We start from the raw sequence: 15,386 nt of genomic DNA, 5'->3' as shown, positions 1-15,386 counted from the left end.
TATCCCATATTAATATACTTATAATATGTTGTGGCTTTTTTTAAAAAAGAGCTCATATCTGTTATAATATAGGAAATCTCGATTTCTGAAACTTACCTAGAAATAAGCCCCACTGAACACAACTGACTTTTACCTAATACTTACATTGTGAATGACTTTTCTTTCCATTTGAATTTATTCTTTCTGATCATGAGCACCCAGAACTTATTCCCAATATTCCAGATGTAGCCTTTATAGTATCTTATACAAAAATAACATTTTGTGTGTCCTATTATACTATGTACGTGTTGGCTTGTTCAACAAATAAAATAAATAATTCCCTTAAATTATAATTTATCAATTTCCTAGCAAAAATAGATCTCTACAAAAAGATGTGTTGAAAAGAGTCAAGAAATATGACTGCAGATTGGGGTGAATTGATTAAAAATATTTGTCTTTCACAGGGGCTGGGAACAAGTGGAAGTCACTTGTACTCCATATCAGAAGGAGACTCCAAATACTCTTTGGAATATTGAAGATCACATTAATTCCAGATGTATGTGATTGTAACACGCTATTAAAATATTTATATCTATGTATGTATGTATATGTATATGTATAGTATGGTATTCAGCTCTCTCTCTCTATTTATATATATATATATATATATATGGATCTTTGGTTGTTCGGATTTTTCTCCCGCGTAAGATTCGAAGTATCTAGGCAACGTTTCGATGAAGTCTCATTCATCATCTTCAGGCTTCTGTCTCCGGCTCTGTGCTTCTCAGAGTAATGTGAGATTGCAGCTGCTTCCTCCTTTTAACTGCCAGTGGGGGTGGGACTTGATTCGGTGGGGGCTTGGCTGTGTTCTGATTGGGTGGGGGTGTGTTCTCATTGGTAGGGGTTTGGCTGTGTTCTGATTGGTTGGGGGGTTAGCCGTGTTCTGATTGGTTGGAGGCGTGTTCTGTTCAGGTGGGGGCTTGGTTGTGCTCAGGTTAGTCTTAGTTGCTGGGGGATTTGAGCTGGTGAGTTGTGATCTTGCTGTTTGGCTTCTAGTTTGTGGTCCTGCTGCATCTTCATAGTGGGTGTCGGTTTGCTTCATGTATGGCTCGGAGGGGTTTAAAGTGGGTAGTGATGCAGCTGCAGTGCAGCTTCTGGTCCATATATATTCTGGTAAGGTCTTATTTTTGGGAAAATACATTACTAAATGCATATGTCTGGTTGACGATCTTAACTGGGGCTTATTTTTGAGGTAGGGTTTATATCACGAGCATCCTAAAATTCATGCTAGGGCTTATTTTTCGGTTGGTTCTTATTTTTGGGAAACACAGTATATAGTCGTGATGGCAAACCTATGGCACGTGTTCCAGAAGTGGCATGCAAGAGGTTGCCTGGAAGAGCCCCACTATGCATGTGTGTGTGCCCCCCGCCAGCCGGCTGATTGTCGGGTAACTGCCACACATGTGCGGGGGGGGAGACGTGTGGGGGGGAGACACGCATGCATGTGCAGAGGCATGCAGCATGTGGTGGGTTGTGTGCATATGCGCAGAGGCATGCAATGCAGGGGAGCCATGTGCTCATGCGCAAAGGTGTGCAGTGCACACATGGGTTCATGCGCACAAGCAGGGGGCTGGAGAAATTGCATGTGCATTGCATCATGGGTCAGGCATGCACACGCACTTTTGGCATGCAACATGGAAAAGGTTAGCCATCATTGGTATATATCACTGGCATACCTATTCTACTGTACCCCTTGTTTCCTTCTTTCAGAGACTTAGAAAAATGAAAAGTGGAACATCCTATGATTCAGTTTTAATGTTCCAGGATGTAGAATGAGGACCTGAGGAAATTTGACCAGTCAAGATTTGGTTGCATATTTTGCTTTGCTTTGCTATTTCAATAATGCTGCCCCACTGAATTTAATTGAGTGTCGAGAGAAGGATTGTACAGATTTAATGTATAAGATTAATCTTAAACTGTCTTCTTTTCTGCAGTGCCCAATATCAGTTTGGATGTTTTGAAACCTTCCTTTCCAGAAATAATGCTGGAATCTCACATTGTTATGATCCGAGTAAGTAGATTGTTTAGGAGTTATTGTTTAACATTCTAATAAATTAAAAAAAAACACGGTTTGGGCCAAAATAGCAGAAGATGCAATCCAATAAATCTGTCTCTCTAATCAACAGTTTTCAAGGTACTTTCAGTGATCTGGGAAGGCTGAAGTATATCTTACATTGTATATATATCTTACACTGTATATATATCTTACATAGTATATCTTACATTGTAGGATATACCTGTAAAATATACAGTAGATATGTCCATGGAAATTCTCAGTCATCCAGGTCATGGTTGTCCCAAAGGTGCTTTTTCAAAAGGCAACTGGACTTTCTGGTTTTCTTTGAAGACTTCTCATCCAAGAAGCTTTTTCAGCTCTGAGCTTCTTCTTCCCATGGTCCAGTCAGAGCTAAAGAAGCTTCTTGAATGAGAAACAAAATGTATTCAAAGAAAAACCAGACAGTTCAGTTGCCTCTTGAAAAAGCACTTTGGGGTATACTATAGATATTTAAAGAAAGATAAATTACTTACACAGTTTATTAATAATATTTTAGCAAGTGGAATATTTTTAAAAAACTATAATCTGAGTTATTTGGCATGTGAGAGAATTGCTGATGAATGGAAGGAGTTGGAAACTTAGTATTTTTTATCTTCAGACTTTTATAGCTCCTTAGTTGGGGCCATAAAAGGCAAACCTATCCTTTTATCCACACTTCTGCCAGCCTGATATGGACTGGGAATCAAGTTGCTCTGAGTTGCTCATAAAATAGCATTTTCTAATTTCTAAATGTTAGTCAGAACTGTTACTAGTAACCAATTTGGCATTAATCCATTTTCATGGTAAACATTATTGGTGTGGTACTAGGCAAGTCAGTTACTTATATTCCAAAATCCATCCACATTAGTGGATTAGTATAGTTTTTGGATGATAGTTACATATCTCTGCACTTGAGCTTTTTGCTTTTCTTATATTTCTTACATTTCTGATTCATCAGTAAGGAGAAGACAGGGTATTATCTGCCTAAGTTAATTTTCTGTTTACTTTTCAATTCAGTTTGCATGAGCAACAGGGAGTGGGGAATGTATCAATCCAAGATTGCACTGGGCTCCTTACTACTTACATACCATGATATAATGGTTTAGTGTTATTCATGAACACTCTTAACTCATTTTAGGGGAAAAATTCTTTTTGTAAAAATAAAGATACTTTAGTGCTATGAAAGCAAAGTTAATGAATTTCTATTTTGGGGATAATTGTTGAGAATGAAGAACAATAACAAAAAAAAGTTCTCATAGTTTTCACTATGGAGCATTTTCTCAAGCATTCCTGGTTGAAATGTGATATCAGAGTTTCAAGGTGGGCTGGGTTACGCTTTCTCCAGCAGAAGGCAAAGTAGGATATTTAGTAAGAAAGAGCAGTAAAAGATTGAATATGTGTTGTGCATGGACGTATGTCCATATAAACTTTCCAGAGGTGGGTAATGCACTGTTATATGAAATGAATTAGATGGACAGTACATTATTAAATATGAGAGGTATAATGACAGAGAGAGAAAGAGACAGACAGATAGACAGAAGGTAAATGGGCACAATAAAAACTGATAACTGTGCCTTTCATTTCATTGGAAGGGAAACAGTGGCCTTAAACCAAAGGAAAATGAAGTAACATCAAAACCCTGGCATTGGCCAATCAATTATCAGGTATGTGATCAGCATAAATGGTGAAGAGCTCTGTCTTCATCTTGTTTTTAAAAGAATAGCATGGATAATTGCTGTTAGTTCGTTTTGCGTATTTCCAGGATGCATATTTAAATGACATCTGCACACCCAAATCTCATTTTTTTCCTGCCAGTATTTCTTTTTTTTTAAATAATGGAAGAGAATAAAGTTTATTTAAGACTCATACCCTTCAGTATTTCTAATTGCTTAATAGCCATTATTTAAACAGATGCTTGTTAGCAAAGACCTATGAAGGTCATGCAAAACTGTTCTTGGAAAATATTTAACTGCATTTAAACCCAAACTTGAATTGTTTTATAAATATGAAATACATGTAGCGCTTGGCTTACAACTGGTTATTTAATGACCATTTGAAGTTACAACAAATCTCTTCAGAGCTATTTACAACCTGTTTTGGGAGTTACAAACCCTCAGCTGAAGGTCATATGGTCTTACTTTGGGAACTTGGCAACTGGCTCACTTATATAGAAGTTTGCACCATCACACAATCATGTCACCACGATTTGTGACATTTTTTCCTGTTGCTAGCATTTATTTCTGGCAAATACCCATTAGGGAAAATGGATACTCTTAATGACCGCAGTGTTTGCTTAAAGACTGCAGCCTTCACTCAACCACCATTGCAAGAAAATGATCATAATTTCAAATTCATTCAGGTGATGCCTCAACTTACAATTGAAGTGATTTACGACCATAATTCCAGTCTCAATTATAGTTGTAAGTCAAGAACTGCCTCTATTTTTTTCTCCTATAATGAAAGGAAAAAATCAATTAATTAAAAGATAAGGATTAAAAGTGAAATACTTTGATCACTTCTGATTCAGACATCAATTTCTCCATAGGGTCTGCGTTTTTCTGGTGTCAATGAAACAGACTATAGGGTTTATTTGCTGGGAAACCCGGTAAGCAAAAATTTAGTTCTTTATCTTGAGATTAGATGAGTCATCATCACCTTGAGCTCCTTGGAATGTTTACTCCACTTAAGTAGTTTTCTTTATAATCTTTTCTTCATAATTGTAATCTTTATCTTTTGCTTCTTTATAATTTATGTGGCAAAAGCCAGTTTGGTGTAGTGGTTAAGGCTCTAGGAAGGAGGCAATGGCAAACCATTTCTGGAAAGTCTTGCCAAGAAAACTGGATGCCCTTGAACATGCAGTCCCCAAGAACAAGACACAATTAAACAGAAGAAAAAAATTGCACTGAATAGGCTTATTTACAATGTTTTTTTTTTTAAACAGGTGATTTGGTGGATGAGTCTCATAGCTATTGTGTTATATCTTACAATGATAATATTTATATCTGTGGCTATGAAGCGAGGAGTTCAGCTGACAGCTGAACAGAAAGGTAAGACCAATTTTCTTGTTTCTTTGAACTTTAAAACAACAAATGCCATGTAGCCAGTGCTATATTGCCTTTCCTTCAGAGAGAGATTATTGGAAAAGGGGGATTATTACTGATGTTGAGATCCAAAAACACATATATAAAAAACTAAAACTGGAAAGTCGGAAAGCTATTAAGAATTATTCACTGTTCCTTGTTCCATTAATGTTCCTTAACAGTTGGATACAGTGATATCACTAACATTGCACTATCCATAGAAATTCATAGTCAGATGGCTTTAACTAGAGTGTTCCAGCTTTTTAAATACTTAAAAATAGCCTTTACCTGTGTACTTCACCTTAATTGGATTGGGCTTCAACATATAAGATTCTATGATTTTTGGCCATATGAGTTTGGAATTATGGAATTATGTGGTACAAAACTGCAGACGACTTTTCCAGATGCAGGTAATCCTTGACTTATAACAGTAATGGAGTCTGCCTATTTTAATTTTATTATTTATTTTATTATATTTATTTTATGATTTTATTTATTTTATTTTATTATTTTATTTCATCCCCTCTTTATTATATCCCCTCTTTAATTTTACAAATAACTCAAGGCAGCAAACACATCCAACAAACCTTCCTCCTCTTATTCCCCCCCTCTCCTCCACAACAGGCCTCTGTGGTGGGTTGGGCTGGTCTAAGGTGGGACTTGAGCACTTCTAGTCTGGTGCCTTAAGCACTAGAGCAAAATGGTTATACGTTGTGGTAGTTGTTGTGAAGTGGATTATCATATGACAGACCCAAATATATGACCTTTTTTTGTGATGATTCTTTAGTGAATTGCCATAGTCATCAAGTGAATATGTGGTCGTTAAACTAATGCCACAGTCATTAAGCAAATCATGGTCATGGGACTATGGGACAGTGCAAACAGCCGCAAACGAAGGCTGGTTGCCAAGTGTACAAAAATGCAATCGTGTGATTATTGGGTGGGGGCTGGCTGTTGGCTCTTTGGAACCTGGTTATAAGTACCTTTGGAAGGGTTCATTGTAACATTCCCTAGAATTCGATCTCTGTATAATGTTTCAAAGGATCCAATGCTTGTACTGTATACAATTTTGAGATTAAATAAACATCAGTGAAAACATATTTAGGTATATGCATATATTACAGAACTTGCTCGAGTTTTGCTGCACGGTGGGGGAAGGATTATCCTGGGATGGTTTCTCCATTATTTTCCTTTCTTCATGATGGGCAGAGTGCTCTATTTCCATCATTACTTCCCTGCCATGCTTTTCTCTATCATGTTGACAGGTAAGATTTATATATCTTCATATATCAGGAATTAAATATGGTAATCAGATTACAGAGAGTCTTGAAAAGCATGAGTGTAAATGATTACGTGGTTTACCTTAACACGTTGCATGTTTTCAAAAGGTTCTCAGGAAACAATATTTTTTATCAGTATTGAGACCATTATAATCTAAAATTGAATTTAGCAGATTGGGATACAAAATACCAGCTGTTATTCAATAGCCGTGTGAATCTGTTGTCCTATTCTCATCATTTCTGTATTGATAATGTGGGTGTTAGAATGATTATTATTAGAATGATCAGGAACTCTTTCAAATAGGAGTTTGATAAAGAGTCTAAAACAATTTTCCCTCAAATGCATTGCAGAAATACTTTATTTTTACAATGCTTTCTAGGTGTATTGGTTAAGAATATTGTTAAAAACTCAGCTTTAAATATTCTAATTTTTGGCCTCAGGATATAAAACACTACAGATACTTCTTTTAAAAGTCTTTTTACATCCTGCCCATCACTTGTCCATCACTTGCCCCGAAATGCCCTTCCTGGGGCCTGCATGTTCTTTTCCCCAGATTTTTCTTTCCCCATATAAATCTTTCAGAAGTTGCTATCAAAATTGTGATTTCTAATGAGATGGGAAAATCTGATTAAATGCATGAATGGTTGTCACATAAACTGTATTAATTTAATTGCAAATCAGATTTAATTTGTTGTTTTTCCCTCAGGGATTACGTGGGATGTATTCCTGAAATTCTGCGTTTCCTTTTTTTCAACCAGCATTCAAGCTAGGAAGATTTATGACTATGGAATAGCAGTGTTGGTCGTGCTGAGTGTGTATAGGTGAGAATCAGTTCTTGAGCTGCTCAAAAACATAAATAATTGCCCAAATCTAATTACATGTCACCTCCCAGAAAACTTAATCAGCCAGGAAGGACATTTATTTTATTGATTTATAAAGTTTACTGGCTGCTCCAGGGTAACTCTGGACAGTTCACAATCATAAAAGATAAAATAGTATAAATTAAAAACATAAATAAATTAATACACAAGCAAACCCAATTAAAGATGGGGAGGAGGAAAGCAGGGGGAGTGGGGATTTGTTGTTAATTGATCAACCACCTCAACTGTGATGTTCCCCCATTGGTGCCCCAAGCTAACTGTCACAGCTAGATCCTTAGGCTCTTAATGGAAGGTCCAAAGTCTTGGAGGCAGTCTTACTCAGGTAGGGGGGAGGAAGAGATATTCCAGAGGACAGGTGCCATGGCAGAAGAGGCCCTTCTCCTGGACCCCACCAGACCAATGGGGGCTGCAAGCATGCCTCCTCTGCCAGCACAGGTGGGGCGGGGCCAATCCCAATGGCTCTAAAACCCAGATGGACTGAATTCACGGCTCAGGTCCTTATTCATTTCATTAGAGCAACAGATTCAAACTCTTTCCAGATAACTGGGCAAGACTATGCTGTTCAGAATATTCTCAAAGATCCATCTCACCCTGGGCACCTTTTGTTTGAACTATTACTATCTGGCAGATGGTACAGGATAATAAGAACAAGGACAAATAGGCTGAAAAACAGCTTCTATCCCAGGACAGTAGCTCTTCTGAATTCTACTGTATAGTGCAATATAATACAATTTCAATTCAATTGTATAGAAAGCAAAGGGTGTGTGTTTATTTTCATAGTCATAAAGATGGTATTTAATTTCATTGTACGAGGTAGAGTGACAATAAAGTAAAGTAAAATAAACTAAATTAAACAACCTCATGCAACTCATGGGATCTGTGCAATTAGATTCCAGCTCTGAGGGAATCAGAGTATCTTAATGAGACAGACACCTGCAACAGATCTTACAGCAGCCTGTAAACATTCCCCTGGTGGGAATGGGGGGGGCGGGGGCTGGGACTGGGTTATCGTAAAATAGCAACCAGCCAGCTCTCTGCAGTTATAAAAAGAGTGGAGAAAAGCTGTCCTTGCTGCCTTTAATGCCACAAGGTAATTCTCAAGGAAAGATGTTACTTTTGATTGGCTTCACTCTTTATTTTCTTTAAACAACACTATGCATCTCTTCTGCCAGTTCACCATCTGAGTTCCTTTGAAAACCAGGGGACCTTGCATGATCCATGTGCCTAGAGAGTCTGCACAATTAGATTTAAGGCCATTGCCAGTCTCTTGTTCCAAGTGGAGATTCCAGAGTTCCAGGAACAATTCCAAGCTCCCACTGAAACAGAATAGTGTCCATTAGACTGTTTAAATGGATCCCATCTTTCTGTAGAGGGTGCAACACCACAGACCTCAAACCAACAAGGAGTGATCAGTCTATGACAAGAGACTGATGGTAATATTCCTCAAATCCAGATCACATTGCCATTACTCTAGAGGTTCCCTAAGTTAATGTGAACAGCTTTTCTTTCACAATTGCCATTTTCTCTTTTAACTCAGAATTCAGTGAACAATACAACTGAATGTCATATGTTATAAATATTAGTTAGGCCAACCATTAGTTAGGCCAACCTAGTGGATGTTGAAATACTTTCTGCCTTTATGACCTTTATGTGCTTTTGGTAATTTAATTTATTATTTATATATGTGTTTGTATTTTCCACAGCTTTTACCTCTTCCATCCTCTATCCTATGGGATGACGGGACCGCTGGCTTCTGATCCCAGCAGCTCAATGGCAGGCCTTAAATGGCTGGAAACATGGGAGTTTTAGATCCAGCTCTTTATTTTTTAAAGAAAGGAATAAAATAGAAGAATAGATGTGGTCAAACATTTCTGTCCATTTGATGGTTACTACCATATGAAGAATCTTCTCTGAAACATTTCTGAGGGGAGACAGTAGGCTGTTGAAGGAAGAGGCAACAGTGTGGGAGAGTTTCTGACAGAAAGGTCCAGTCATTTGAGCCAGCTGCTATTTTAAAGTTTGAACCGTCCAAGCAATATTTAAACACTCATGCTGTCTTATCAAGACAATCTATAGCAATGTCATAATGTGTGATTTTGAGGATGCATGTGTTTCAAAAAGATGTAGATTATGCAATTATCTCTGATCAAGTGTGACATGACAAACGGAATATCAATTGATCTTTTTAAAAAATGGTCTTTTGCAAAGAGGATAGTTCAGAACCAATAATTTATTATGTTTTTAAAGGGAAGTTGTCTCTCTGCGTACACATACCTATACATCCTTCAAGAGTTACCCCTTTCTTGCTTTAGTTGTAAATGATTGGACTTAAATGTTTCAGTTGGTTGAAGCATTACAGATTTCTGTGCATTCCTTTCTTCTAAGACAAAAGGCAATAAGTTATTCCTACTTTTGCGTAATATTTCTGTCTCTGAGCACTAGCTACTTGTTGCAGTTAAGAAAATCTTAGACGATGTAGCAGGCTCATAGAGTTACTAAATTATAAAATTCCAGTCATCACACCATTATTCTGAGGATGTTTTTAGAGGAGTGATGTTAAGTTTTTAGTCTCTAGATCTAAATTCCTCTGATATGCCTTTTGAGCAAGGCTGCAAAGCTGCAGAGATTACATAATAGCTTAGAGCATTTGCTAGTGCTGGCATTGATCCGATTTATCCCATCACCTGAGGGAAAGCTGATGTGAATGAATGTAGGTTTTGCAAAATAAGTGCTAATACTGGGTTATTTTTTGTTAAAGGCATAATTATTTTGAGAAGTCTTTTCTACTTGCTATACTAAACTATCTGGAGAAAGGTTTTGTAGTTTCAGGGCAGCTGAAGTACAAAACTCTTCAGCTGCAGAGGAAGAATTTTTGTGATTGCATTGCATGTGAAAGAAACTCTGAAAAACAATCTGAAAAACATTTCACTTTCAATTATTGTGCAATGCACCATAATTTTTTAGAACAAATTCTAAAAAAATGTTGTTTCAGCGCTAGTTACATTGATCACCTATGTCCAGATTACTGCAATATTCCAGTAATTCATTTTGGCATGTGTATGAAAGTTTGAAGCCTCCCCAATTCTATGCTTCATGCCATCCTTCGTTTATTGGCTACCCTTGAATTTTACACCCCTGATATATAGGAACGAAACAGAAAAATAGAAATAGCAGGTAGAGATGATTGCTTAGAATCTGCTGTTTCTTCTATCAGCAGATTCAGGGAAACAGGAAGACTTCATGATATCAGTAGCAATTCAGTGGGTTATTGGTAGATAATTTGATAGCAACAGTTGTTATAAATTCTTGACCATTTTTTATTATGTGTTCAAATGTTACTCTTGCTTACATTTCTAAATCAGGTCCCCATAAAATGGTTCTGAACTATTCATGTTATATCGTATGTGTGCTATATACTGTAACATGAATAGAATGATTAGAATGTACTTGGCTTTTTAAAGGAGGGCAGCCTTCTTTTTATCAATTAAAGCTATATTGTGCAAAATAGTGTTATAACAATTTAATGTAGAATTTCCACAAGGCTGCTGAACCCTTTTCTTCTGGATTCTGCAGTACTCCAGTGGACAATTGTTCAGTGTAGCCTTGCCTGATGTTCTGATCATTCAGCACATACGTGCTGGGGCTAAAAGTCAGTATTGCATAGAGCATTTTTTGGAACATGTATAAAGTAGTTCCTATTGAATTTGATGCAATAAGACTAGTTTACCACTGTACAAAGAGAGATATCCGATCTGGCATTAACGGCTGTCCTTCACAGCATAATGTCAATAACTCCAATATTGCAGGCTAGCACTGGGTGGCCTCTTTCCTGTATGAAGGTACTCCCCCTTATCTCTTCTACCATCACACTGCAAATACTGGTTTCTGTGGGAAAGACTAATTCTAAGTGGATGTGCCTTAGCTCAGTATTTTGTACTTGTGATGCATTAATACATGCTTATGTCTCAACTTGCCTTTCCACACATCTGCTATTGGCTTTCTTGTACTTTGAAATCCTACCTTATCGATTTTTTTTCTTTTACCGCATATAACTAATTAGCTTCATTCATTTGTTGTTTTCAAGCCTCTTTCTTTTTAGAACTCTTGAAATATTGTACTAAAAGAAGTATGCAAATTAAAAAATGACTTGGCTGCAAAATCTCCTTTGAAGTAGGCCATTGTGATTTTGCAAAATATTTCTATTGTTTTATAGTATTCAGTTTCACTGCTCTTCCAATGTTTGGATCATTCACTTTCCTATCAGTTACTACAACCATATGACTCCTACAGTTGTCTCTCTTGTTCCCCTTTGTGGTCTTGATGGGACACAAGCCACTTTACCATGATTGAAGGCATAACTAAATAAAACTTTTTGCTTTGAGTCCTTGAATTGCATAATCTTTGTTTTTCCATACTAGGATGGGACTGCAATGATGACACCACAAATAGATAATGAAGAAGAAGTCAGCAATGCTGTACATTCTCATTGGGGGGTCACTATGGCAGGGCAGTTGCCTCTCTTGATAGCAAATCTTTAGAAAGCTTTTCATTCCTTGGGTTATTATTGAAGAAATTCATGTTTGAAAAAAGTCACATGATTTGTAGGAATTTTAAGCCTTTTTAAATACAATCTGTATTAAAGTATTGTCAACTCTGAGGTTACAAAACTGAATAAGCTTTAGATTTCTCTAGAATTTTTCATATTTAAAAGGTACACAGGAAGGAAAGAAGGAAGAAATAGATGCCACTGAAAGCATAGTCTTAACATGGAGTGTGGGAGGAGGTTGTGCCCATTCAAAGGAAGCTCTTCCACCTACTAAATAGTTTTAAGATTTGCAGTCTCTGGTTTCTATAAGAAATAAACAATTTAAGGAAAAAAATTATAGCTGTTGTTTCACACACCTTAGGTAAAACTCAGTCTCCTACATTATGATTTTCCTTACTGATGCTGCTAATACTGAAGTTGTTAGTGTGCTTGGTTGTAATTTGCATATGATTACTGCCTGTATGTTTAAGTTAATACATGTCGTTGCTCTTAATGTACATAACACTAATATAAGAAAACTGAACTGGCACTGTTTTTTAAAGAGGGTTAATTGATAAAAAGATTATCTTTTAATTTTATTAATAAATAAGATTTTTTTGTCTCAAACAGCTTGTTGATTTCTGTTTTTTTTTTCAGTTGAATGAAAATGAAGTCTTAGTTAATACTGATGAATATTAACATTGTACATGGAATCACTTTTTTCTGGGCCATTCTCTGTTTTTTGTCTTTTGTTGTTTGTGAATATACCTTACCACCAATTTATTATGATTCAGGAGAAAATATGCATATATTTGTGATATCAGTTTGGATCACTACTAGATTTATTTCTTGTTTTCACTGTTTGAAGTTTAACACTGAAGGAACAGCACTTATATTTGGGGACTCCACATGGCCCCCATTTCAGTATTAAGCTTTCAAGTTGCCATTGAGATGCATATCTTAAAACCAATCAGTTTTATGTTGCTTATATTACAGAAAGCAGTAGGAGTAGGAGCCTTTTCATGGAACAAGAAGTTCAACACAAGAATAACTGATGTAATTAAGTAATGTGTGCTCATTATTTATCTAATATCCAGCTGAGGGACTCGGCTGGAAACAGTGGGTGAATGTTCTATAAAGGTGAGTGATAAAAAGGTTTAATGCAATGCAGAATCATGTTGAGAACTTCTTTGTAAATTCAGAAGTCACTGATGTGATTAATTTTTTATTACATTGTATGTTATCTAGTTTTATTCACCAACACCTGATTATCCGTTTAGTCAGTGGTAGTACCATAATTCAGCAAAGTTTTTGCTTTTTCTTCTATATCCTGTTGATTCAGTGAAGTTAGAAGAAGAGGAAATATATTTAAATGATCAATAGAAAAAAGCTGATGGAATTTAAGAATTAGTGATAAGTTAGAACATAGAATAACAGGGTTGGAAGGGACAGTCTAGTCCTGTGATGGCAAACCTATGGCATGCAAAGCCATCTCCGGGCACACCAGCCGTCACATGTTGCTCTTCCGGGTTCCGGCCAGCTGGTCTTCATATGCATGGGAGCACCAGAAACTGGAAGAGCAGCTCCCCGGGGTGCATGCGAGAACCAGGAAGCTGAGCTTCTGGTTTCTGGCGCACACATGCATGCCAGCCAGCTAGTCTTCACATGCACATGTGCACCAGAAACCGGAAGACCATGTGGCCAGCATGCATGTGTGTGCCAGAAACCAGAAGCTCAGCTTCCTGACGTGTGCCTGCGCACCTGGGAGCTGCTCTTCCAGTTTCCAGAGCCCCCCCGCATGTCCGCACACACTCCCATTTTGGCACTCGGTGCCGAAAAGGTTCATCAACACTCTAGTCTTCTAGTCAACCTCCCTGCTCAAACAGGAAACCTTATACCAGTGTTGGTAAACCTTTTCAGCACAGAGTGCCAAAACGGGAGCATGCACGCACCTGGGAATGCCGGAAACTAGCAGCTTCTGGTGCACATGTGTGCATGAAGATGCACCCTGGAAATCAGCTTCCCAGTGCACACATGCGCGCTGGGGAGCTGTTCTTCTGGTTTTTGGCATTTCCATGCACGTGAAGACCAGCTGGCTGGAACTGGGAAGAGTAACGGGCGACGGCTAGCGTGCCCAGAGAGATGACTTTGCGTGCCACTTCCAGCATGCATGCCATAGGTTCATCATCACGGCCTTATACCGTTCCAGACAAATGGTTTATCTTCTTGAAAAGCTCTAGTGATGGAGCACCCACAATTTCTGGACTCAAACTGTTCCACTGATTAATTGTTCTTGTCAGGAAATTTCTCCCCAGTTCCAGATTGGATCTGTAATGGCCTTCTACCCATTATTTTTCATAGGATGTTGTTACATTTTGCTTTACTTGTGGAAAGAGATAATGGACAACTGGCATAATGAAAGATCAGTATCTTTAGTAGTATACTTTTTACATGCAGTAGAATAGATTGTTTATTCTCTTGCCATAGTAAAAAACATCCCCCTTCCTGCCCTGTGTATATAATACCTGACATGAGGGCCCATCCAACGCATTTATACATTTAAATAATTTCTGTTTTTCATGGTGACGATTTTTCAAAATGTATGTAACAGAAACAGTAACACAAATATTGTTGCTGCATCTTCAGAATTACATGACTGCCATTTTTGTGATCTTCTCAGGGGTCTTCCAACAATCAAAATCAATGGGGGAAGCCAGAGTCACTTAACAGCCAGAACAAACAGGTGATAAAAAGTATGACTCACTAAATGATCACACCGTTTATCAATGGAAGTTCTGGTCCCAACTGTGGTCATGTTGAGGACTACCTGTATTGCTATTTTACCCATATATATTTCAAAACCAAAGTGAAACATGCAGAACAAACAAACATTGTTCTTGGAGTCTCTTGCAGCTCCCACTAGCATCTGCTTAACAACTTGCAGGTTGAAGGAAGTTTACTGGTTCATTGATTCTGTATAGAGTCAGTTGCCATGGTTGCTGTTGTCTAAGATTCTGGCACTGAAGAAACTGAACAACTTTTTGACATGCTTACTTGAATGCGTTGACTTTAATTCCACTACAGTTAGTAATGCTTGTATTCCATTTCATCAACTGGACAAGCAGGAAATATAAACATAAATTAAGAAGAGGCAACATAAAAAGTAAGATTTTAAGAGGATACCCAGAACACGTTAACATTGAGCCTTCATGTATTTTAAATGGGAAGTGATTCCATAGTAGCACCATGAAAAAGACCTGCCTCTATGTTGACCCAAAGAGATGATCCATGAACTCTGGTATTCTCTTCAAGATTACTAAGGCCTGGGAGGTTATTGTAATGAAACCCTCTCCTTTTTCAAGCAATGTCTTGTTTTTTGTAATAAATAAAAAATCAAGATGAGTGAATAAAGAGATCTGAACAAAGAGCCTCCAGCGAAATGAATGGAATGAGAAAAACAAAACGATTAAATTATTTAGAATGAAATGACAACTGAAGGGATATTGGAAGGAGTATTTTAAGATGTGAATGATAGGGGTATGTCA

General features: G+C 37.4%; 1 protein-coding gene across 1 annotated transcript in view; it reads left to right on the top strand.

The window, feature by feature from the left end:
- POMT2 (protein O-mannosyltransferase 2) overlaps nt 1–12,465 on the top strand; it is a 31,727-nt gene extending 19,262 nt beyond the window's left edge. Inside the window, exons 14-21 of the mRNA XM_087922045.1 lie at nt 444–535; nt 1,974–2,050; nt 3,667–3,738; nt 4,620–4,679; nt 5,016–5,121; nt 6,279–6,419; nt 7,142–7,256; nt 9,020–12,465. Coding sequence (XP_087778171.1) covers nt 444–535; nt 1,974–2,050; nt 3,667–3,738; nt 4,620–4,679; nt 5,016–5,121; nt 6,279–6,419; nt 7,142–7,256; nt 9,020–9,125 — 769 coding nt within the window. The 3' untranslated portion in view covers nt 9,126–12,465. The remainder of the gene's footprint in view (nt 1–443; nt 536–1,973; nt 2,051–3,666; nt 3,739–4,619; nt 4,680–5,015; nt 5,122–6,278; nt 6,420–7,141; nt 7,257–9,019) is intronic.
- The last annotated feature ends 2,921 nt before the right edge of the window (nt 12,466–15,386 follow it).

The sequence above is a fragment of the Pseudonaja textilis genome, chromosome 1, assembly GCF_049901715.1.
Source record: "Pseudonaja textilis isolate UNSWEBS1 chromosome 1, rPseTex1.2, whole genome shotgun sequence".
NCBI classification, from domain to species: domain Eukaryota; kingdom Metazoa; phylum Chordata; class Lepidosauria; order Squamata; family Elapidae; genus Pseudonaja; species Pseudonaja textilis.
The sequence above is the reverse complement of the archived record's forward strand: the minus strand, read 5'-3'. Positions and strand labels throughout refer to the sequence as shown.